Source organism: Lissotriton vulgaris, chromosome 4_1, assembly GCF_964263255.1.
Source record: "Lissotriton vulgaris chromosome 4_1, aLisVul1.2, whole genome shotgun sequence".
In the NCBI taxonomy this organism is placed as follows: domain Eukaryota; kingdom Metazoa; phylum Chordata; class Amphibia; order Caudata; family Salamandridae; genus Lissotriton; species Lissotriton vulgaris.
The window spans coordinates 799,913,256-799,938,454 of NC_141691.1; the positions used below are offsets into that span (position 1 = coordinate 799,913,256).

Sequence of the window (25,199 nt, forward strand, 5' to 3'; positions counted from 1 at the left end):
GCGAAGACATACCTCTACATCACACTGTGGTGTGCGCTCGAGTCTATGAGCGTGTACGCGATGACGCGTCACGCCATAGACTGGAGCGGTAGGCGCGCGCATGCGCAGCAGAGCATTATGTGAAGGCGCGAACGGGGAAAACGGCAGTTGGCGACCGGAGCTTGTGCAGTATAGACGCTCGGCGCCCTAAGCTCTTGATTACTTTGCAAAGCAATAATAAATCTGTTCTTCACCTACGGAGGCTCAGTGTAATAGTGTGGGGGCAAGGAAGGAACTTTACATTGGCGACGAGGCTGGTACCACGAACACCATCAAGCACAGTGGACAGGAGCAAGCACCCTCCTACAGCCCCACACCAGCCAGAAAGGCAGAACAGCAACAAGGAAGAGCAGAGGGCGTGGCAGCAGCGCAACAGCACAAAATAGCCAGAACACAAGCCCAACCACCCAGGTTAGTGCTGCCCAAGGGAAAAGAGCCTACAGCCAGCACCCTGGCAACCAAAGGCACCACCCCCAAGCTAGAGGAAGGGGCGCAGACTGATCAACCCATGCAGGCTACTAGGGACAATACCCCAGGTAGTCCCAGGGGTCAAGGTGACACGGCAGGGATTGCAGGAGCATCCGGTGTGGCCGCTCAACATAGTGCCCAGGAGGTAGACCCCAGAGGCGAGGCCAGAATGGCGAATCAAGCTTCAGCCCTGATGGCCCCCGTCCCATTCCTGCCCAGACCGGGCGAACCACAGTTAAAATGGGAGGACTGGAAGGAATACTTTCAGAATTACATTGAGGCGCTTGAAGACGAAAATGAAGGGGAATACACCCCGGCAAGGAAGAAGAGACTGTTACTCCACAATTTAGGCCCGGAAGGGGTGAGGTTGTTCAAGAACTTGGTGCCCAAGGAGAGGGACGCTACTGAGACAGATGTCTTCAAAAATGCACTGGATGACTTGGACAGCCATTACCGCCCAGCAGTTTGCGTCTCCATAGACCGCTATAATTTTCAACAGAGGAAACAAGAGGCTGGCGAATCCATAGACAACTACGTGGCGGCGCTCCGACGCCTGGCCATCACGTGCCAGTATGGTGCTCTTCAGGATGACTACATAAAAGACCAGATCGTTATGCATACCACCAGCAGGGCCGTCCAAGACAAACTATGGGCGCAGAACGAGACGTCACTCAAGGAAGTGGTGGCGATGGTCAAGAAGGCGGAAATGTCTAAACGCGGCGCAGATGCAGCCAAACGGGAAGGCGCACCGAGGCAGATGATTAACAAGATAGATGAGGCACCACAGTCCAGTAAACCTAAGGGGACGTATGGAGACCAGAGGAAGGATACAAGATGGACTGGGAAACAAATGGTCCGCCCCAGCCCAGACAGTAAGTTCGCATGTTACAGATGTGGCAGCACGGCGCATTCGGCTCAGGATAAACGCTGTCCCGCGTTCCGCGCCAGATGCGCGTTCTGCGGCCTGGTCGGCCATTTTGAAAAGGTTTGCCGAAAAAGGGGAAAGAAGTCCACGGTCAAGTGCGTTGAATCAGCCACCGCGGACATCAGCGAGGAAGACGATCTAGACGATGGTGATTTGGTGCTGTGCATTGAGGACCAGGTGCTGGAGGTGACAGGGAAGCGAAGAGATAAGCCCCGCACGGACATGCTTATAGGGGGAGTGAAGGTACACGTGGCTGTCGATTCAGGATCTCCCTGGACCATCGTACAAAGATCCATATGGGAAGAAGACTTCGCACCAGTTGTGGGGCCAGACCTAATGCCGCCGGACATCAAGCCCATCTCGTATACAGAGAACGCCATCCCCCTGGTGGGGTGCCGAGACTTCACATTCGAATTCAGAGGGAGGTCGGCCACATGCACACTGTATGTGGCGGAGAAGGGCCCATCGGTGCTGGGATGGAGAGACGCCGGGGATCTAGGTATCATACTCAACCCAGGTGGGACAGAACAGATACTACTAACGGACGAGTGGCCCCTCACGAAAGATGAAGACTGGAAATCTGCATACCCAAAGGTTTTTGAGGGCACAGTCGGTAAACTGGACAAATTCGTCCACAAAATGGTCCTCAAGGAGGGAGCAGTACCTGTAGTACACAAAGTCAGGAACATACCCATATCCACAAGTGGTGCGGTGCAACAGGAACTTCTGAGGCTAGAGGAGCAAGGCATCATAGAGCCGGTGGACAGTGCGGAGTGGCTATCCCCCTTGGTGATAGTCAAGAAACCTAATGGTAAGGTTCGTCTCTGTGTGGACCTCCGAGAGCTCAACAAAAACCTCATTGTGGAGAGATTTCCACTTCCCAGAATCGAGGAGATGCTGGCAAAGACTAAAGGTGTCACCCATTTCTCCACCATAGACCTCACGGCAGCGTACTATCAAATTGAACTGCATCCCTTGAGTAGGAAGTACACCGCCTTCATTACGCCCTTCGGGTGCTACCAGTTCCGGAGGATGCCCTTTGGCCTGGCATCCGCAGCGGCCGTATTTCAGAAGCTGATGCATCGGCTGTTCAAGGACATCTTGGGGGTACAGTACTTCCAGGATGACATTCTGGTGATGGGCTCCACCAAGGGAGATCACGACAGAAAGCTACACAGAGTCCTGGGAGTGCTGCAAGGCAAAGGTTTAACAGCAGAATGGAGCAAATGCAAGATTGTGACTCACTCGGTAACATACTTAGGTCATGAAATCGGCACGCATGGTATCTCACCCAAAGAACAAAACGTGAAGGCCATCAGGAATGCCAAAGCTCCGAGTACCAAGGAGGAAGTGCGGTCATTCCTCGGAATGGCCGAGTATTATAGCAAGTTCGTGAGGCACTTCGCCACCAGAACATACAAAATGAGGCAACTCATCAGAGACAAGGCGAAGTTTGATTGGGACTCAGAAGCGCAATCAGAATTTGACACAATAAAGGACTGCATCAGCCAAGCGGTTCCGCTGCAAGGGTACGTCCCCACAGGAAAGACCATAGTAACGACGGATGCGAGCGACAAGGGCTTAGGGGCGGTCCTGGCACAGGAAAGGGAAGATGGATCCATCGAAACCATCAGCTTTGCTTCACGCGCGCTGTCCCCGACAGAACAAAGGTACAGCGTCATCGAAAAAGAGATGCTGGCGGTCACTTGGGCCATGGGCAAGTTTCGGCAGTTCATTTGGGGCACAAGATTGAAGCTGCAAACCGATCACAAACCTCTGATCAAAGTCTTGACGTCCTCGGGCCACGATACAGCGACTCCGAGAATAGCAAAAATGACTCTGAAACTACTTGATTACACCTATGACGTGGAGTACCTACCGGGAACGCAAAACAGGGTTGCAGATTACCTCAGTCGGGCTGCGGCGATGGAGGATGCGCCAGAGGAGGCCCCGGGCAGAGAGGAGATGGTGGCCAGCATGGAGGACCATGAGACGACGATAAGCCGTCAGGAATGGGCGGCTGCTTACGAGCAGGATGAGGAGAAAGTAGAGATAAAAAGGCATCTTACGTCTGGCTGGCCAAACAAAAAGAGGCTCGCGGAAGGAGTACGGAGATTCTATGAGATGAGAGAGGAACTGTCCCTGAGCGATTCGGGAATCTTCATTTACAGAGGAGAGAGGGTCGTGCCACCGGAAACACTGATTCCCAAGTTGTTGAACCAACTGCATGAAGGACATTTGGGCATCGTGAAGACCAAAGCACGAGTGAAGCAAATGTATTGGTGGCCAGGCATGGATGTCCACATAGAAAGGCAAGTGAGGGAGTGTGGACAGTGCCAAGGAGCGGACAAAGTGCTACGACCACTCAGACCTGCCCTGGGAAAGTTTGACACTCCACAAAGCCCCTGGGAGAACGTGGCCATCGACATACTCGGCCCGTCTTGGACAGCAGAGGTGTGAACAAGTATCTATGTGTGGTGATAGACAAGTATTCAAAGTGGCCCGAAGTGGACATACAAGAGTCTATGGACACGGACACGATACTGAAGTTCCTGGCGTCTGTGTTCTTAAGAGAAGGTATACCCAAATGCATTCTCAGTGACAATGGACCGCAATTTGTCTCGGACAAGTGGTCTCGATTCATGAGGAGGAACGGGATTGAGGCAAAACACACGGCAGTCTATCACCCAGCATGTAATGGTCAAGTAGAGCGGTTCAACCGCGTGCTAATGGGCTCCATACAGGCAGCCATCACGCAGGGAAAAGACTGGGAGACCGAAGTGATGAGTATGCTGTGGGCCTACAGGATTACCCCCACGGTGGTGGGGTACAGTCCGTTCCAAGTGCTCAGAGGACGACATCCGTTCACCAGGGACAACGTAGTGTGGAGGGAGAAGACCATCACCAGCAGGTGGTCCCCTGCGGTGGTTCAGCACAACCTGGAGAAGGCCCAGAAGATTTATGCGGCACACTACGACAAACGGCGCAACGTGAAGGGAACAGAGCTGGAAGAAGGAGAATGGGTCAGGGTCAAACTCCCTACCATACAAAAGAAAGGTGAAAGCAAGTATAGCCAGCCCTTACAGGTCAAAGAGGTCCGAGGCAGGGCGGCTCTCCTCAGCGACGGCAAGGTGTGGTCCCAAGACCGCATGGCCAGAGTCAACAAGATAGTAGTGTGGCCTAAGTCCGAGGAGGAAGAGATACGGGTGGACTCCCAAGAAGCAAGACCTCAAATGGGGCACAGCGCAGAAGACCTGTGGGATGGAGTAGGAGAGGACAATGAAGCGGAAATTCCTAACACAGAGTCTACCGACAGAGAGGGTACACCGGCCGGTGTAGTACAGAGAGGAGAGTCGAGAGATGGCGAGAGATCACGAGGAGAGACAGAGGTAGAAGAGAACATGCCGGTAAGACACACCCGCAGCGGCAGGGCAGTTACCGTGCCCTCCCGATATAGAGACTTTGAAATGAGTGGACACTAGTTATATGTATTGTCACCCCTATGGTGCCCTCTAGAGACATAGACTCATGGTACATGGACACTCAGCGAGTTGGGGGGGAATGGTTATGTTGTCAATGTTAAAGGGGGGAGATATGTGGTGTGCGCTCTAGTCTATGAGCGTGTACGCGATGACGCATCACGCCATAGACTGGAGCAGTAGGCGCGCGCATGCGCAGCAGAGCATTATGTGAAGGCGCGAACGGGGAAAACGGCAGTTGGCGACCGGAGCTTGTGCAGTATAGACGCTCGGCGCCCTAAGCTCTTGATTACTTTGCAAAGCAATAATAAATCTGTTCTTCACCTACGGAGGCTCAGTGTAATAGTGTGGGGGCAAGGAAGGAACTTTACACACACCATTAGTCATTTTCCCACTACTGATAATTTCCACGACCATGGAAGTGCCTTCCCAGTGTATCCCTGGGGTTGGAGTGTCTGCCTTTTTGGAGTATTTTCCATGTACCTGTGTTTTGTGCCCTTTTGTAACATGCACACACCACTTTGCCCTTGTAACACACGATTTGCGACCTTTCACATGTTTTTACCTTTGATACTGGCACAAGTGCCACCTCTGCCTACATAACACTTGTTCTTGTGCCGGAGTGTCTAGCACCTTTTGCAGTATTATACCCCAAATGATACTTTATCTTCTCTTGTAACTGCACACTTGTCACTTTTTCCTCCTGTGCACTTATTACTACCTCATGTATTTTTGGATGCGCACAATTTTTACTACCTCATGTATTTTGTTTGCTCACAATTGTCACTATTACCTTTACTACCTCATGTATTTTTGACTGCTCACAATTTTTACTACCTCATGTATTTTGTTTGCTCACAAATGTCACTATTACCTTATGTACTGTAACGTATGCGTTTGAAATCTGTTCTTTTGTAATTGTTTCTCATTATGTTTCATTTCTGTTCCTTATGTGAAGCGCTCTGACACCTTCGGGTAAAGTCCGCGCTATATAAAAATGCATAAATAAAAAATAAATAAATAAATAAATTTGTTTTTGTTAATAACACAGGAGTAGGTAGATTTGTTCAAGTAAGAATATTTTGCAAAAATCATGCTTCATCACATGCTTCAGGGCTGTAGAAGGCGGTACACCGAGGTGGCTCACTACTCTAAGCCCGGCCTAAGAAGAGAGTTGGCAGGTACAACACATTGCACTGAAATGTCACAACTAAGCACACTACACTTGTAGATGTCACTTCATGGGCAAATGAAACTTGGAAGCTACATATATGACAATCAAAGCATCCGATTTACTTTTTATTTTTTAAACAAAACTTGTTTTAAAAAAATCGCTACAGGTCCTCTTTCCATGTCGCATCGAAATTAGTATTTTGTCTGTTTTCCATTTCCTATCAGCCGGCGCGTGACAGCCCGAGATACGAGCGTCATGAGCAGCTGGAAGACTAAGGAGCGTAACAGGATCCACGTCGACTAAAACGTCATTACGTTGACAGTACTCTGACAGACCTGTGGAGTACTGACCAATCACGGACGGGGGTGGAGCCTCCAGGAAAGGCAGCGCCTATCGAAGGCCTTGCTGGTAGGTTCTCTTGTCTTCTTCCGGGATGGGCGTCAAGGGCGTGATGCAACCGATCCTATAAGAGGTTACAGGGAACACCTCCTCTGACAGCTAGTCGCGCTTTGAAAGCATGAGGGAAGGAGGCGTACGTCTTGGTGCAGATATAGCGAGCTTGTAAAGGCGGCTATCTAGGGGCGGAGGGAGCCCGGCGGGAGGCCCCTGGCTGCGGCTGCACGGAGCAGCTAGCGAAATATGACGCAGTAGCGCTGGGCGCGGAGCTCCGCGGACGCCGAGTGCCTTCAGAGGTTTCGGCGGGTCCTTCTCACTGCTCCGCCCGTGGGCGGCCGAGGCGGCGGCGTTTGGTTATTTGTATTTGTCTATTTATATATAGTTTTTGTTTGCTATATTCGAGTGGTGTTGTTCTGACTCTGCCTTGTGGGTCTTGTTTATGAGTAGGCGATAACGAGTGCAGGAAGCAGATAAACAAAAGATGGCGGCCGCCCCTCCACCTGCCGCCATCTTAGAGGCGTCCCGGAGAGGCCCGTCACTATTTCACAACCGCATAAACATGCTCGGGTTGAACGAACAAGACCGGGGAAGGAAAGCACGGGGGGATTAGTAGCGACCAAATAGTCTTTAAATCATTTAAGAAAAGGTTAATCGAGGTCGTGTGCGGGTTACTCATGATTCCCTGTCAGGGGTTGTAAGATGGCGTCCTAGCAAGCAATGCGGGCGTCCCCGCGACCATGAGTGTGGCCCAGAGCGGCCTTCAGATGTACCCCGTTGGGGGACTCTCCACGATGATCCCCTGTCACCAGAGGGAGCGGCCGCGGCTCAGCGGGAGACTCAGACCGGGGCAGAGGGCGGAGGGCTGCTGATTTTGGGCTCGGGCGGTTTCTCGCCTGTATTTTCTCCCCTCTTTTACCATTTGCATCTGAGTAGCTGTTGACACCTAGTCTCTGCGCTGCAGCCCCTGCATTACAAACAACCACAAATGACCCGGCCGCTGAGCACGAAAAATCGCGGAAAATACAAAGTGCAGTCATGATTTTGACTGGGTGACCACTTCCTGTTTTTTTTGTTGACATTTTTTTGTGTTTGAGAGGATGGTAAACATGATGGTAAAGGTTTGGGCTGATGCCAGTTGCATTTTATGGGACACATAATTTGCTGCCTTTGTAAAGGATTGAACACCCCGCTTCCCCTCTCCTTGCGGTCAAACGTAGTTGGCCTAAATGCACTCAGTTTCAGGTGGGCACTTTGTTGTCACAAAATTTGCCGTCCACCATGGTTGGACGCCTGCCACCTCTTAAACCCACAGTAAATATGACCGATCCGTGCTAGTTTTGGGTTTGAAGGTAGCTTTCTATTCGAGCCAACCTAACAAGTGGTGACCATGGCCCTTCTATGGTGACCTGGGGTCATAGTAAGGGAAAAAGTGCTCTTATATAGTGACAGCATCTCCCACACATCAATCATGGGGGACCCAAATTCCCGGAAGAAGCAAGCGCTAAACAGGCTTCGTGCTCAGCTCAGGAAGAAAAAAGAATCCCTGGCTGACCAGTTTGACTTCAAAATGTTTGTCGCGGTTGTGTTTAAGGACAAGGTAAGACTTTTACTGCTACTGCTTCCGAATCTTCTGTTTAGCAAAGGACTTAATTTTATGTAACTACATTAAGGCAGTGTCTGGGGGTGAAAGTATTGTGCAGACGCGGTCACCAACGTTAATCAACATTTCAATGTAGTAAAAAACACATTAAATATTTTCGATATAGCTTGTTTTGCATTGTTGACTTGTTTGGCGCTCTACCAGCCACTAATGTGATCTTTTAACAATCAGTTCTGTTCCCATCACACAATCGTGTTGACAAGTCTGAAAGTTCTTGTAATGTCTTGGTCCGTAGGTAAGTACTGTAGTGAAGATTGACGAGGGTGGTGTAAGTACATCTAAACAATTGTGTGTGGAGTTAAGCAGGTATACACATCTTCAACAGGAAATTCCTTCAGTTGTAGAATTAAACATTAGTCCTCTCTGATACTCAATTATTCATTAGAGGGTGCCCTCCCCAGGTGGGTGGGGCTTGGTGCAGAAATACTGTGAGCATGAAGTTATGCATGATCTGAAGGGGGCGTTGCCATCCAACGTATTGGGGTGTTGAACATATTGTAGAGGGTAAGCTCTTTCAGAGAACTAACTTTAAAAACTGGACTTGAGATTGGCGCTTGCCTTGTATAAGTTTCAGAAGTGGGCTTTAAAACAGCCTTAATAGCCTTCTGCCCTTTGCCCTAGGTGCCAAAGGGCGAAGATAAGATTTGACTTGTAAAACATGTCAAACTAAAGTTACAATATTTTTACAATGGAATACTTGATGTATTGGGAGTCCTTGTTTAAAAATTTCAAATTTCTGGTAAATCCCAGACCTTTAATACCTGGTTTCCTTTAACGTAGTTCTGCAGTTCAGTGAATTCTATGCAATCAGTGCGAATCAAGATTCAGATTGGATTGGTCTCAGCTGTTTGAGTGGCGCTACTGATCTAATACCTGCCTGTGTTGAATTAAGTGAGCTTTGAGGTCCTCAGCTGACAAAGTGGAAGGCTGGGGCTGTAGAAGGGCATGAATCCTGGTTTCAAGTTCAGTTATTGGGAAGTCTGTGATGTTCCTGGTCCAGTGCTTTGGATTGTCAGATTGGTCGCTACAGGACTTGAGTCAATATTAAACTGTATAAGGTGGTAGTCAGACCAGTCAATGGGAAAAGTCATTTTCAGAGCAGCTCATTTTTGGTGATCGCATCCAGAGTTGCTCCTTTGATGCGAGTTTGTGCATTGCAGATTTGTTTGAAGTTTGTTATTTCAAGCATGTTTGAGTCTGGACTGTGGTGTCATCTGGGTTATTCCAGTGGTTGAGGTCATCCAGGAACACGTCTTGCGTGTCCGTTGGGGAGAAACGTTTTAGGTCGGTTAGTTCTTTGGCGAATAGGGCCCACTCCCTTGGATGATGGATGGTGTGAAATTTGATAAGCTTGGTGCCATTGCTTGTTGGTTCAACACCCATGTACTCAAGAGTCTGGTATTCTGTAGGTTTTAGTATGATAAGCTGTATTCCTACTTTGTGAATGATGGCTAGTCTGCCGCTTGTTTTGATAGGTCTGTCCTGTCTGAGTTGTAAGGGGGGGGTGTGTCTAGAATGGGGGTAGAGTGGTCCTTTAGCCACGATTCTGTGAGGAATGCAATGTCTATTTAATGAGCGAGTGAAACATCAGCAATGTCTGTGGTGTTCAATTGCTGATCTACAGTTGAGAAGCATGCAAGATGAAGGGCAGGGAGCCTCCATGTTTGTGTGGGTGTTGTAGATAGAAGTGTATTGAGCGGGAGGTCTGGGCAAGTGGACAGTTCTAGGGGTTCTGTTTGTGCCACCTATAACACGGATAGCAAAAGGAGCAGTGTTCTGGCTCATTGTGAGGTACGAGTTGTTGCTCTAATCTGCTTCCGGTGTAGAAATTGGCCGGAGAGCTTGGCTGGGTCGATGTGCTTGATTCCTCACAGGAATGGAGTGCTGTGGGGTGTCAAGTGGGGCAATGGGGGAGGCTGTGCCGGGGGAAGGAGCATAGGTAACCTGAGTGTGAGCACACTGGCTTAAACCAGTTGAGCAGGTCTTGTAGGTGTAGGATATTGGCAGCTAGGGTGTCTATTTTCTGCTCCATTCAGGACAGTTGTTGGATAATAGAGCTAGAAGAGCTTCTTGCATTAGGGGGAGCCCTGAATGATTAAAGTCTGTGGAAGGAGAGGGTGCTGGATTATGGGCTTGGGCTGTATCATTGGGATTAGAAGTGGGGATGGGATGAACGTCAGGTGGCGGTCATTTATGCTTCCAGACTTTGTGGGGGGGGGGGGGGGGGGAGTGTTCTGGATCTAATGTCCCAGAGTGGGTAAGCAGGAAGTCTATATCCTGGGGGTTGGCTGCGAGTTTTGAAGTAGGGACCGATTGAGGGTGAGGTCATGGGACAGAGAAAGGAGTGTATTTTGAGGGCAGTTGGTGTCCACTGGAATATCAGTGACCATGGATAAGGGGAAGGTTTGGGCAGGAGGAATAGGTTCATTGTGGGTTAGGTATAGTTTGAAATGGTCAGGTCGGATCAGCATCTTGCACCCGACTTTTGATTCTCATTTCAGTACAATCCCAAAAAATTTAGGTAGGAGCCTACTTTTTTTTTTTTTCTTAACTGGCTCGTATGTATTTTTTTGGGGGAGTTCAGTTTAAATAGTGTTAAGAGTTTAGATAAAATCTGCTTTGATTGCACAATACCTAAACTAATACCACTGAATTGAACAAATGTGCAATATCTCAATGTAAATCTTATTAGGACAAGATGGTCTCCCACTATGATTCGGATTTGCACTATTTTATACTGCCCAGCACTGCACGTGGTCATGAGGATTTGACTTTCAATCATCTAACATGCCTATGATTGAAGAGTAAATAAAAAAGGTTTTGAGTGTGCTTCGGGTAAAAAATAAGGGGTTGAAATTGTGTTGTCTACTCAGAACAGTCTGTGTATGCACAGCGAAGTACATTTGCAGATATGTCGAACGGCTGAAAGTGGAGGATAAATGTGTACTTTCTGTTGCTCTTATAGTCAATAGTTTATCAATTTAAGCATATAAACTGTAGTGACAGTTGATAGAACACTATTGAATCGGGGGTCTCCATTAACATTAGAAACTCCATATTTCCAGCGGTTCTGCTGTGCCTTATTCCTGCTGTTGAGATTATGCCAACTCTGCTGGGTGAATGAAACTTCACCCTGTCCAATTCTCCTTACCTCTAAGGTGCTGTAGGTCTTCACTTGACTGCAATTTTTATTTTTTTATAAACCTTTATTGAGGAACGTGAAGATACAATAGAATAGCAATCTTACATCCATGTCGGGTCAGGTGGCAACCGTTCCAAAAAACATATCAGGATGAATAAATACACAGCCCTTCAGCAGACCACTCTAGGGCCTGGCAGCAATCAATCATGTTGTGTTGTACATTACATCACAGGAGGAATCAGGTTTTTGTTTTTATTTTTTAGGAAAAACCCACCAACCAAAAAAATAAGAAGATAACTGCAGAGGCTAAACTGAAGACAGACATAAGTGATCCTTCTGGGAAGGGAGTACCACATCCACAACTGTTTCATAGTCTATAGGAAGAGCATACTGGAGGGGGAGGGGGGGGGGGGGGGGGAAGAGCCTGCGATAGATCGGCAAATCCAAACCAGAAGGAACATCACGCTAGGGGAGTGCTGCACTTCCGGTGGAGGCTCAAATGGAGGGGTACAAATTTCGCCACAGTATTGGTTCCACTGATTCCACACCCTCCCCATTTCTTGGGCCTGCCCCGGGCAATGTAAACTGTTTTTTCACGAAACATGCACCAGTCCATGTTTCTCGACCAGGCCGATAGGCTGGGAGCCCAGATTTTTCCTTCATTGAAGGCAGCCTAACCCACAATCGTTTTATGCTGACAGAAGTCTCACATAGAGGATGAACAGAGCATAGCACTTTTGATTCCAAAAGTCACCACTTTGGCCATCCCATGTTTGCTTTGATGCTCGAACATTCTGAGTACCTAAGCAATTTGGAATACTAAGGGTCTGTCTTGGTGGGAGCTAACTATCTCGGGATGTCCATATAGCAAGATAACCATGGAATACCCATACATCGTTTTTTGGTGGAAACATAACCACTTCAATAGAAGCTTTTGAAGGTTATCAATTGACATACATTAAACAGTGGGTAAGGAAACATCCTTGTTTCTCATCTCCTTGGAACACATTCACACTTGCCAAGTTAGCAAAAAATTGTGACATTTCATCCATAATAGTGAATATATCTGATTTCTTTCTCTTGCCTGCATGACACTAGTGAAATTATCTTTACATTAACACACAGATTATTCACTTCCTCTGAAAGTTTCAGAAACGGGTCACTACTGACAAATTAGCCTGGGTGAATTGAGAATTTTTCCAAATTGCTGCTGGATCACTCAAGGCTGAAGTGCTAAAATCAAACTTTAGATGGATCTCTTCAGAAAGCATGTTAGAAGATCTCACATGTGTCATGTGGTATCCGCTGTGCCAGAAATGTTTATTGAAGTGACATATTTTTTTAACCAATTCTTCCACTGGAATACAGTAGTTGTACCCTCATTCCAAAGTTGGCAGAATGTAATCTGAAATGTGGATGTCCTTTTGGCAAGCATCTCTTAAAGTAGACTTGAGCCACATTGGTTAGTATGTTACTGCTTGGAACAAGCTCTTCATTTTCTGTTCCTGACAACTCAAAAATAAAGCTCAGCTGCCACTACCATATCACTCATCATTTAGGCATGTAAAGTTATTTTTTCCAAAAGCTATGCAGTCCGCATCCAGCAGTAGCTCCCTGGATTCCCATCTGTGATTCTTTTTCAAAATGGTTTAGATTTTTAGCTTCACTGGGTGCCAGTTTACCACTGATTTAACTGCTGCTGCCATCTGAGTGCTACAATTTGTGTCCTCAAAGTGACATGATGGCGGTTTTAGCACATTCCTGCCCTGTATGACTTGAGGTACCATTTTTTGGGGTCTAGCCTGGGCACATGTGCTGCTATGCATGCATGCTGTATTAGAGTATGAACTTTAAGCTCCACCCACTCGTTGCCCATATTTTTCATTGGCTTGCATCATTGTCCTTTGAAATGCTTGCTTTTGATTTGTAAATAAACTTGTTAGTCCCTCCTTAGTACCACCTTGTCTTAATTTGCAACCTCCCATGAGGACTGGGCCTTTTATTTGTTACACAGTATGTCGTATTTAGTCTGTAATTCTACTGCAGGCCACATGCTTTCCTGCAACATTCAACACGCCATGGGTGCTTCCACTTTCCAAGCAGCTCGGGATAATGACGACCACTTCTTTGAAATGAAAAAGTTCTTGCATTTACAAGAGTTTGCACTATCTGCATTCTAAATGACAATGCCTTTTATTTATCAAAACAGATAAATGGTATTGTCCTTTTAATGCAAATAGCTTAAACTCGCAAATTTGAGTCCTATTGCAAATGTTTTTCTTGGAGTTTCTGAATGAAGTAAATTTAATGTTTTTCAAAACGGTTACTTGAGTTGTGCCATGTAAGGCACTTTTTGTCTAGTGTTACCCAAGACCATTTAATGATACTAAAATATAATTCAGTAATATACTTCTGGAAACTTTCGTCCAGGCCTCATCCATTGGTCTGGTGTAGTCATTCAATTTTCGCCTGTCTACTGCAGCTTACACTTTGGGGCATTGGATGAGCACACTTAATCCATTGGTTAACTTCACTGTTAGTGGCATTCTACCATTTCACAGGGAGCAAGCCTATCCACACAAATATTCTATATTTGACTGTTCTTGCAGTTGCAACAAAATAGTTTGTTAAACACCTACCAAAACAGGCAGTGATAAAGCTAAAAGGCTGTCGACCAACACCATGCCTAATCAGTTTGGCAGTTTCTTAATATACTCACAAGTGCATTGATCAGCATTTGTGAATTCAATTTGGGAATGCTTTAATTAGTCGACTCGTCTACCCTTTAGAATGTAGAAGTGCCTTGATTTCTATGTTCCATTCTTGTCACATCTATTTTCACCACAAATTACAAATCTGTAGATTGTTAAAAAATGGGACTATTAATCGCCACTTAACAAAAGAACAAATAATGGAGATACCTTTTTCCTCTTCTGGAGTCTTGGAAGAGACTAGTAACAAACCGCATAAGTCCAACCATTGGAGTTTGGGATGGTGAGTGTTCTCTCGAGTATGAAGCTAGGCAGTGAAGGGACCAGAAGAGCAATTATGTTGTACTATGTATTTGTTTAAGTAAGACTAGGCAAGTGACATTTGAGCAGGTTAGTTTTATTAAACTTAATCTTACAGAGGCCATGTCCCCGAAGCACTTCTTGTCAATTGCCTAATAAAGTACTAGGCTTCACACCATAATGTGTTATCTGTTCATGTAGTACAAACTAAATTCTAATCAGTCGCCTTACTTTGTTATGTTAGTGATAGACCCATCTTATAGTGCATATAGCCATGCTGTTTGCTACTGGTGGGCCTTGTTACTAGGAAACTAAGCTTTTTTTTTGCGTGCTGCAGTTGCTAAAGTGGCAGTGATTGCTTCTAGTGTTTGTCACCTCTGCATAACTGCACGTCTCTCAAACAGCAGATTTATTAATCCCTCCCACGTACTGTAGCTAGGTTGGGCAGCCAGAAACGTTCAAATCACCCTGAATAATAGGTTATATTGGATGTGCAAGATTAGATTGGTTTGATCAGGTGTAGTCTGAAGTGCTACTCTGAATACGAAGTTGCCAGTACCACTGAATGCAGTAAGAGAATTGATCCCGAGACTTCTACATCTGTTCAGACCACACAAGCAATTAAGGAGCAATCTATGAGAAATTAACTGAAGCACTTTTTGTAAACTCTGTTCCAGTTTTTCAAAGCTAAATCATTTTCCCCAAAATTATTTAAAAAAAATACCAGGTCTTAATTTAAAATATGAAACTCTGATACTAATCAAGTAGCCTGAAAATACTTTCATCTAACTTTTCTTTCAAGACCCAGTTAATCTGTAGGTGCTATGTAACACTGCTTTAATCAAAGATTTGTGATCCCAAGAATATAAGGCACTTAAAAGTCGTAGCTAATCTTGACAGCCAAGAAATGCATAGCCATTTAACTAGCCACATTGAAGAGAAACACCAGTTTCTTCATGGGCTGCAGCATTGAAACACTATCCACGCACTGACCGTTTCATCCTGTTTAGTCTTATCACATTTCAGTACAGTTGATAGCATTCCAATTAAAATCCTTGAGGTCTTTTTGGGCTTTTGTACCAAAGCACTAGACTGATTACCCTTAAAGCTTTACTGTGGCGTGAGTTGGTAACTCAGAAACAACTGATGGCTTATGACATTATTGAAGGAGCTAAACTAGCTCCCATTCACTGATCTAATTCAGGGCTGTCTGAATCACTAGCACCCCTAGGTGCTCCTCGATGGCTGAATTTTTACCACCAAGTTCTGTTGTGAGAAGAGCAAGGCTTTTCTGTGCTGCAAGTGCTTTAGTCTGATCCAGTTGCATTGCCACCTACTGCTCCAAATAGTCCGAAGGCTGATGAACAGGACACCACTGAACGCCACATTTCGGCATTTACTACCAGGTGTCTTAGCAATGTGTTTTTTTTAAAGGCTCTTGTTTGAATAAAGTTTGATCTCGAAGGAAAAGCATAACGTCCTGGTTGCTGTTAAAATGTATACATAGTCCCTTTATATTTTATAATTATGCTCTCATGTTAAATGTTTAAACCTATTGACAATATTCTCCTTTAAAGCTTGAAAATAAAGGGTCGCCTTTTTCAAACAAATTATTTTAAGCATACTCCTGCCCCTTTTAAGAACTAACATTATCCTCTCTTGCAGAAGAAAAGGTCAGCTCTTTTTGAAGTGTCTGAAGTGATACCAGTTATGACCAATAATTATGAAGAAAATATTCTGAAAGGTGTGCGAGATTCCAGCTATTCCTTGGAAAGTTCCTTCGAGCTTCTACAGAAGGATATAGTACAACTTCATGCACCGCGCTACCAGTCCATGCGCAGGGTAACTGCAGTCAAATGTCGAACCATACTGTTTTTAAAATTGTTTATCCAATTAATTTCTTTGCTTGTGTAACATGTTTTATACGGTATAGCTGAGACCTCCCTACTCCAAAAAGCTCCTTCACGCTTAGCCTTTCCAAGCAAGAAGGCCCAAGCACTGTTTTTACTTAAAGGAGATGTTCGTGATATCCGTGTTATAAACTGTTATGTTATGTAGGAGCTAAATCTCAAACGTCATATTGCATTCCTCAGCCCCTAAACAGTCAATCTAGCCCAATGTCTTTAACACTTTAATATATTTATTAAACAGTAATCCCACATTTTTTCAATAAGTTTAGTAATCACTAAATGGTGACATTGCAATGTCTAATGCAGGGGTCTCCAACCCATAGCTCGTGAGCTACTGAAGCTCTCCAGCTACCGGAGGGACTCACCTGTTTGTAGCATTTCATTGATAAGTACAGTACAGAAAAGGCAGGTGTAAGGCTTGCAAGGCTCTCTAAATTAAGATTTCGTTTCATACCTTTTAGATCCGACCTTTTTGTTTAGTTTGAGCTGAATTAATGTCATGACTCTGAGTGATTCGGTTAAGGTGATCAGATTAACTTTAACAGCGAGTACCCCTAAACTATAACATTATTTCTTTAAGCCCACATCATTGATCTGTCTGTATTGGCCAATGTTTGCATATTGTTTCAAACTGGTGCTCAGTCCTGCTAGCAGGTCTCTTTGGTTAGAATCCATGATAAATCGCCATACTAAATTGGAAAGAAGTGGCATGCATGTAAAATCATGTGGTGGCACGATACTGAATTGTATGAATTTACCTCCAAGTACACCCCATACGCATTATATAGTGTGCAAAAAAATGATTTTGAACAATCGCAACAAATTTGCATCAACATCACAAACATATATATAAAATATACATTCAATGCAACATATACATGTGCTATTGTTTGGAGTAGTTTCCAAAAATGTCCAAAGTTTACGTATTGGAATTAACTTGGGACATCTTGTAGCCCTCAGAGTTGGGGTCCTAAAAATACTGTGGCCCACAATTGTTGGAGTTCATTCTTTTGGTCTCGGAGGTCTCACTACTCTACTTGTGCCACTACACATTTTGCCCAAAAGGTACTAGGAGCTTCAAGGGTAACACACCATTCATCAAATGAGTGGGGATCCACGAGATGGTGCGTCCTGGCCGCAATAATGTCACCACTCTAAACATAACTCTTAAGAGCTTGCCTTAAGACCTGCTTTAAATTGTAGCGTCTGTGGGTAAGTGGGGCAGTGTGGTAACAAGCTGACGTGACCTCCGTGCACCATACAGAAATGCATTCCAAACGATGTGGGGGTTGTACCCATTTTTACAGGAACATTAAGTGCAGAGTATCCTGTCCTAGAGTAAAGGATATGTAAATTCTATACACTCTAACAAGAGGTGTGCTCTGTGAAATACCAGCGCACCCTCTAGACGGAATTCTACGATCATGCCTCTAGACCTGCTACAAAATAGTGTAGTTAAAGTAATTACACGCCGTGAAGGGTGAATGGCTGCCATGACTACATTGCAACACAAAAGCAGGTCTCTGAATTAGCAGGAGTTTACCGGTTTGTGTAGTGATTTACAGGGTATGGGGCAAACACCAGCAGAATTGTAGTTGACATCAGCAGAATTGTAGTTAATGCACCGGAGTTTTGTACAACGAGCAATAATCAGATTATGTGATGACTGTATATGTGGGTGTGAACAGGGCTCTCAATGGGTGCATTTTCGACGAATTCAGATTGTGCTGAAAAACATACTTATTGCCCAATCTAAGTACCACTGGAATATGTAGTTTTCCTGTGGTAGTGGCGTGTGGCCCAATCACATGCTTAGGTTGCATGGTAGCCTAAAGCATAGAGCAGCATTGGCTCAAGATATCTACAGGAATGGAGGTGGCCTCATGGAAATGCCTAGAATAAAACATTTTATCTATTACTTATCAACCCCCACTTGTGCATAGTATCGCGTGTGACCCAGTGGAACGTGCTTGGCACTTGTGTCCTGCTTTTCTCCCTAGGTGATTTTGGGGACCTGGAGTCCTTTGGTTTATAAGAATTTAGATATTCGGTTGTGTACCATGAGAAATCATAACTAAACGAAATTAAAATACAAAATGTAAAACAGTTACAATCCTACTGCTTCAACACAATAGGTGATTAAGCATACATAAATGTATTACTGTGAACCCTCCACTCCCACTGGCTTGCTTATGTGCTACTCTAGTCCCAGGCCCACCTGCATTACATTTCGGAGTACTGTCTCGGCCCCAAATGGTCATGTTTAGTTTGTGTTCCACTTAGGGTTGCTGTACAGACTTCTTGGTCTTCCCTGTTCTGTTTCTTAGTTCATATACACTTTGTTTGGTTTTCCTCTTGTGACCTAGCACCTGGCTCAGTCTTGTGTTTACGTGCATACCATTTCTTTCCAGTTGTGTAAGGTGGGGATCATTGATTCTAAACAAAAATGCATATGCTCGCAGGAGTGAGCCTACGTTTTTGAAACCAGAAGCTGACATTGGCTAATAGACACAGATCGATGGCATGGTGTTTGACAAAAAACGAATGTATTGTGTTTGGGGTACAGTTAAGTTCAGCTGAATTAATGGCACTTTTGATCCAGTAGTAATTTAGCAATTCTTTTAGTTCCTTAGTTCAGCTGCAATCTTCATTTTTTTATTTTAGTAGGCAGGTGTCTTACCTTCCAATAACAAAGCTTGATCTTTAAAACACAGTGGAAAGCAGAATACTTCCTGTTTTTGTCTAATTGTGTGAAAAGCAATATTTAAACTTTTCTTAACAGGACGTTATTGGATGTACTCAAGAGATGGACTTCATGCTCTGGCCTCGAAATGATATTGAGAAGATTGTCTGCCTCCTGTTTTCTCGATGGAAAGGGTCTGATGACGAGCCTTTTAGGCCAGTGCAGGTATGTTGGTTTTCATGTTTCTGATCGGGTGGGTGCCATTGGTCGATCACATTTTTAAGTCTTCATTTTGAGGTATATAAGAGTGCGAGTTTCTTCAGTAAGTACTAGTGTACTACAGATGTGCATGCTGAAATCTAATTGCAATACAAGTGCTTTTAAATTGCTTAAAGTGAAGTGCTGTATGTGTAGAATAGTCGTGTGAAGGTGCACCTGTCTATGGTTCTATGGCTTCCATGGTAATGGCATTTACCCAGTCCTCACCAAGTCTTAAAAATAGATCAATCTAATCTCCTGTGACAATCAGGACTTCTCTTTTCTGTTTTTAAACACCAAAGTATCCAACATTCAGAAGTCTTATGTGAAATTCTCCAGGCTATCCAAATCATGTGCTGCTACACAAGTGCCCTGGATTACTTTGTGGGCTTGAAATCCTGCCACATGTCTATTAAACTTCATATGGTTGGGCTGGAGTTTTTAGGTATAAGTAACACGTGATGTCTAGGTTAAACGATGTGACCGACCCAGAAATTGACTCCTTGTTCTGAGGATTATTAAGCTATTTACAACCCACAGTCAAATATTCCATCATGAGAAAGATACGTCATAAAAGTTCAAGACGGTTGGCATTCACTTAGCTATCTTGGCAATTTCGGCCCAATGTCTGACCTATGTTCTCCGTACTGCATCTCCCAAAGCTACCTCCTGAGATCTATAGGTCTGTCAGTAGTCTGTTCTTGATTTCCTCATAATAAGGCTGAATACTGACGTCTTTTTGTGGATTGTTATCAGAAGAAAAACCCTTTCCAGAATGCACCGACAAGATTTGTACAATTGTCCTCTGGACAGATTACTCCAAGATGAGGTGGGACTGCAGTTTTTTGTAGTGAAGAAGACTATTTCTGAGCTAGCAAAATTGCAGTCAATTGGTCTCCCATGACTGTTGCATTTTTTCAGGTTTTTGATCAATATTGGTTGCTTGCAGTTTTGACAGTCCCATATTAAATGTATAAAGGACCGATCTACAAAAGTATAGCGATAGCTTAATTTCATCACATTGATTCCTGCATGGGGAATTCTTATGCTACACAACATTTTGGGGTGGATGAAAGTCTGGTGATTCGTAATAGGCATTGATTTTTGCCAGTTGCAAAAAACTGTCCATACTCTTCTCCGAATGGTTAACTCAATATACTCTTGCTAAAATGTGCTGTTTAAGATTAGGCCGGGCCAAACGGTCCATTTTAATCGATCATTGTTTTTAATGTGATTTATTTTCCGACACTCTGGCTAATCATATGTACTTTTGTGATGCATGGACTTTGATGTGTGAAGATCTGCTTAGTGTAATAATTGACTTTGATGTGTGAAGATCTGCTTAGTGTAATAATTAGCACTAATCTCATCCTATGCGTCTACTAGTCATCTTGCTTTTAACGTTTTGTGGTGAAAACAATGGGATCCCTTTTAAGTATACTTTAAATATCAGCCAATTGTTTTAACTGAGCGACTCGTCATATTCTCAGCATTCTCAATCAATAGTGCTTCTAACCTCCCCACCCTTTTCATTCAAATGGTGTCCCTCAGAAGGCTCTTGTATGCATGGCCTAGTTGTGTCCTGGGTTTTAAAACCTGTAGTTTATAACCCGTTTTTTTATGGCTGTTCTATTCATCTGCAGGCCAGGTTTGAATTTCATCATGGGGATTACGAAAAACAGTTTATGCACATACTGAGCCGGAAGGATAAGACTGGAATTGTTATCAACAATCCAAATCAGTCGGTGTTTCTCTTCATCGACAGACAGATCTTGCAGGTATCGTGTTTACTAATACTAGTTTTGCCCTATTCGTATAACTGTAGTGTTCCTCTTACATTGTCTCTGCCAGCGAAGAGACCCCTTGCTTTTGCACCTTTTATCGAGGCAACATTTTTTCATGCTAATTTGCAAACCTAATACAGTGTGCTAATATCGTATTTGAAGTAGCTTAATGGCTCCAACTTGTAAGCCACACAATCTGTTAGTGACATAGTGTTCAAAGACTATGAATCTTAGCTGGTTTATAAACTATGCAGCAGACTTTATCCTAGTTTATTTCCCATTGTCTGTTTATCCCATGTAGGTTTTCATTAATTTCCGATTGGTCTATTCTAAAATTGCATGGTAATCAAACTAGGTTTTAATAAAGACAGGACTATTTGTATTCTAAATGAGTATCATAAAAATATTGCATGCTATATTGTGCAATAATTGATTCCGATGAAGTAGCCGATTTGCAACTGCAGTCTGCTTCACATTTTTTTTTCTGCATGGAATCGGGCAGCATGAGAGCTGTGCTCAAATAGTTTGCTTCTAATTCCTAGTACATTATTTAGATAATTTACCTTTTGCAGCAAAGCATTAAAAAAAACCCTGCTCATTTAGGACTTTTTGTCTTTCAGACTCCTAAAAACAAAGCTACAATTTTCAAGCTATGCAGCATTTGCCTATATCTGCCACAGGAGCAGCTCACCCACTGGGCAGTTGGCACCATTGAGGATCATCTCCGCCCTTACATGCCAGAGTAGGGTTACAGCCAGCCAAATGGAGAAGATCACAGAATGCAACAGCAGCAAAATCTCGTTTTCTTGCCATTAATTCTCTGAATTTAAGAAGAAAATGGACTCATGCTCAGAACACTTGTACGTTGTGAAACCTGTTCATCCTGGATTTTGTTTTAAATCATTTGTCGGAACTTTTTCTTTTCTGCATGGACCTTTGAAAGAGGGTGCATTGCCGATTGTTGCAGTGCATCCTGTTAAAATGTGAATTGAAATGGGACTGTTGCACACTGTTCAGAGGTGCATTGGTCTTCCCATTTGAGCTAGTCCTGCTCCCTATCATCTTGAAGTATGTTCTTTCTGGCAGTATTTAAAGGGTGCGAAGTGAATGTAATGGATGTAAAAGCCCTATTGCTTTAATGTGACCATTATAGAATGAATGAAATGTGCACTATCTTTCATATTAATGAAAAGATCAGAGGCAGTAAACATGGAAAAATTTAATGCATCTTGTGCATTACTGGCCATTTTTGTTTTTTTAATTTTTACAAGGCCATGTTTAAGTTTAAAGGCACTTTCATTTTTAAGAATTCGCCAGTTTCTGCAGAACTGCATGAAAGTATTTTTCTCAGTGGATTTGTTTATGCAGAGGCAGTTGTAAAGTGGCTAAGATTAATGCCTTAGTTGCTGTTTTGAGGGTTTGAATGGATTTCTAGAGACTTTTGTATAATGGCTGCAGATAAATGGAGTTCAAATGCTGGTTACTAAAGTAGCATTCTTACATAACTCATTATTAGGAATGCTTACTTTTGAGCAGTCTGGACTGTCAGGTGGCTTGGTTTGTCAAAGCTGGTTCTGCTGGGATTGCTTTTACTTTGTTTTTAAGACTGTGCAATGAACACAAACTACTGTATAGTTTTGACAAAGAAGGCTTAAGTTTGAGAATCTTTCTTGAAGTTAATCTGTACAAGCCTGCTTCCTTTGGCTAAAATTAGTGCTTTCCTGTTTAAAATTTGTATTTAGCTTTTGTTTGAAAATTGAAAAACATTGGGAATCAAAATAAAGGAGGTGAAATCTGATTTATATAAAACTGTCTTAAAACAAGTTATTGTGTTCAATTGATGCTACCAAACATGTAATTGTGCAGAACTTGGCACTCTGGTTTATTGGGTAACATTGGAAGCTCTTATGCACTCTAATCCAGTAATTCATTGAAAGCAGGTCTTAGAGGGAGTAATACATGGATGGCTGTGGTAACATTTCAGCAAATTAGAAATGCTGCATTTCTCACACTAACCATGGCAGCGCCTGCTCTAACTGTTTATTTTGCAATTTGGGGATGAAGGCATGGATATAGATGTACAACAGGAAGAGTACATAAACCATGCAAGTAATCATGCAAAAAGTCCATATGAATAAAACACCAGCCATAATGTTTGCATTTATACTAAAGGTTCAGGGTTTTAGTGTAGGAAGTAATGGCGCTCAGCAGATTCACGTTGATGTATGTGGCTCACAAAATTGCGTATGGCGCTACCTGGGAAGGGGAGACCCTTGTAACCCCTTAATCTGAATCTGTGTAGGGAAACCCTACAGCAAACAAGTATATCTAAATACCGTGCACACACATTAAACAAGCTATAAAGGTGTTACTCAAAAGCAAATTTATTTTTTCTGTTGCATAACGCAGCCAGCCGCCGCGTGTTTAGTCAGGGGAAAGTGGTCCCCTGACTCTTCAGGGCTGAATGGATTCCAACCTGGTAGGGAACATGTACACTGCCTATTTTGGTTTCTAGGATAAGAAGCAATGTGGGGTAATCGTAGTGCCGGTTATACTTCAATCCCAGCAACGCTTAATCTGGGTCAATTATGTCACGTGTCCTAAAACCATCTAAATAGGTATGTAGAATGGCCAGGCATGCCAGTAAGGGGTGAAAGAGCCAGTATGTAATTTTTAGTCTATGCGCACAATTGGTTCCCCTATGGGTATGGTAGAGGCCAGAGTGGGAATTAACAAAGAACCTGTACCGCCAGGACTTATTCATTGCTCTTGCCAAACTGATATGGCACACCTACACTTGTTTGGTCTGTACTATAGACTCCTTTGGTTCTCTAGTTCATCTCCACTTGACTGTATTGTCATGATCACATAAATTCATTGCATCCAAGCGATCATTCTGCATAGCAGGTCTTTGACTTGCTTCCTGCCACATAAGGCTTTGCCTCCTTTTATCCACTCCAACAGCCTTTGGAAATTGACCTGCTAATGACTAACTCATTCTGCTTCTACCAAGTGTCACTCTTTATCCCCATACCGACCAACACGCCGTTTGCAACCTATGCCTCGCCCGATCGAGCGGAAAGCTTTGAGGCCTTCAAGTCTTTTAGATCAAAAGACTCTTCGGGGTTTATGCCAAGACATACTAGGCAAGCTGATGTACTGTACATCTTTAGTCCACATAAGGCAGACTAGGAAGCTTTGGCAGCACAAGAGGAATCACCGTCCATGATTCAGAGTCACAATCTGATCAGGACTCTGCCACTCTCGGGGCACAGAAGCATCGGGCAGTGAGTACATTTACCCCTGATCCAAAGCCCAAAACATCGGCTCCGACCAAATAAACTGCTCACTGGCTGACGCTGCAAAAAATCCATGGCATGCACTTAAACTGACTTTGAAGCCCCGCCCTCTGGCTCTGAAAGTCGAGCCTGCAAGCAGGGGCCTCACCTGGGTCTACAGCCCCTCAATCTCAGCACAACCAAGAATACCATTTCAGATCCGACTGCTGCTTCAACTAAATCCAATCTTCTGCCATCAAAATGCTTTGTTTTCGGACTGAATTCTCCACCGGATCTCATCTTCAATCTAATCTATAAACAGCTCTACCTTAAGCAAACGAATGCTCCACATTCAGCCTGGAACTAAGAAAATAGTGCTTTGAGCAGCAGAACCTCTCGTTCTTTCCAAAAAAGGATGCTGCCCCTACACATCCCTATTCTACCTAACCCACAAACTCTACCCTCACAATCTACTCCACCACCTCACTCACCACAATTATCTGATGCAAATGTCTCCTCTCAGATTAGCGGTTATACCACAAAACATACACCCTGAGGATGCTTGGGATGACTACGAAGAACAAGAGGATACCCTGATTTCTATCATGACCATCACCACCTGATGCTTCTGCATATTAATTTAATATCCAGGGCAGCAGCTTTCCATCTGGTCACTTTATATAAGGACGCAATAGTTTGCTTTTCAAAACTCAAATGCTCAGCAGGGGCACAATACCAATCACTCAAGGGCATAATACAACACTCAGGCAATTTTTAAAGACCCTGTCAAAGCTTGTCATAAGACCACACATTGACAAAATATATGGCTGCACCAATACCTTTGTACATTAGGTCAGTTAACCCCAGTCTCTAGTCACTAATGCAAAAGAGGGCAAACTCCCAAACATCAGATGTGCCACCTCCAAAGTTTAAACTAATAGATGCTTCTGGGAAATGTAGCTGCAAAAGCAGCTAACCATTGATGTAATGAA

At 44.1% G+C, this 25,199-nt stretch overlaps 1 protein-coding gene across 1 annotated transcript; it reads left to right on the forward strand.

Moving 5' to 3' along the window:
- The first annotated feature begins 6,505 nt into the window (after positions 1-6,505).
- Positions 6,506-22,738, forward strand: C4_1H6orf62 (chromosome 4_1 C6orf62 homolog). The gene is made up of 5 exons (XM_086965128.1): positions 6,506-8,078; positions 15,960-16,136; positions 18,987-19,112; positions 20,789-20,923; positions 21,550-22,738. Exons 1-5 carry the CDS (start codon positions 7,950-7,952, stop codon positions 21,673-21,675), a joined length of 693 nt encoding a protein of 230 aa, XP_086821254.1. The 5' UTR covers positions 6,506-7,949; the 3' UTR covers positions 21,676-22,738.
- The last annotated feature ends 2,461 nt before the right edge of the window (positions 22,739-25,199 follow it).

Excerpts from the sequence above, each read along its gene's own strand:
- C4_1H6orf62 (XM_086965128.1), top strand. The coding sequence starts at position 7,950 with ATGGGGGACCCAAATTCCCGGAAGAAGCAAGCGCTAAACAGGCTTCGT. Across the intron at positions 16,137-18,986 it reads GCTACCAGTCCATGCGCAGG|GACGTTATTGGATGTACTCA; the intron begins GTAACTGCAGTC and ends TTTTCTTAACAG. Across the intron at positions 20,924-21,549 it reads TCGACAGACAGATCTTGCAG|ACTCCTAAAAACAAAGCTAC; the intron begins GTATCGTGTTTA and ends TTTGTCTTTCAG.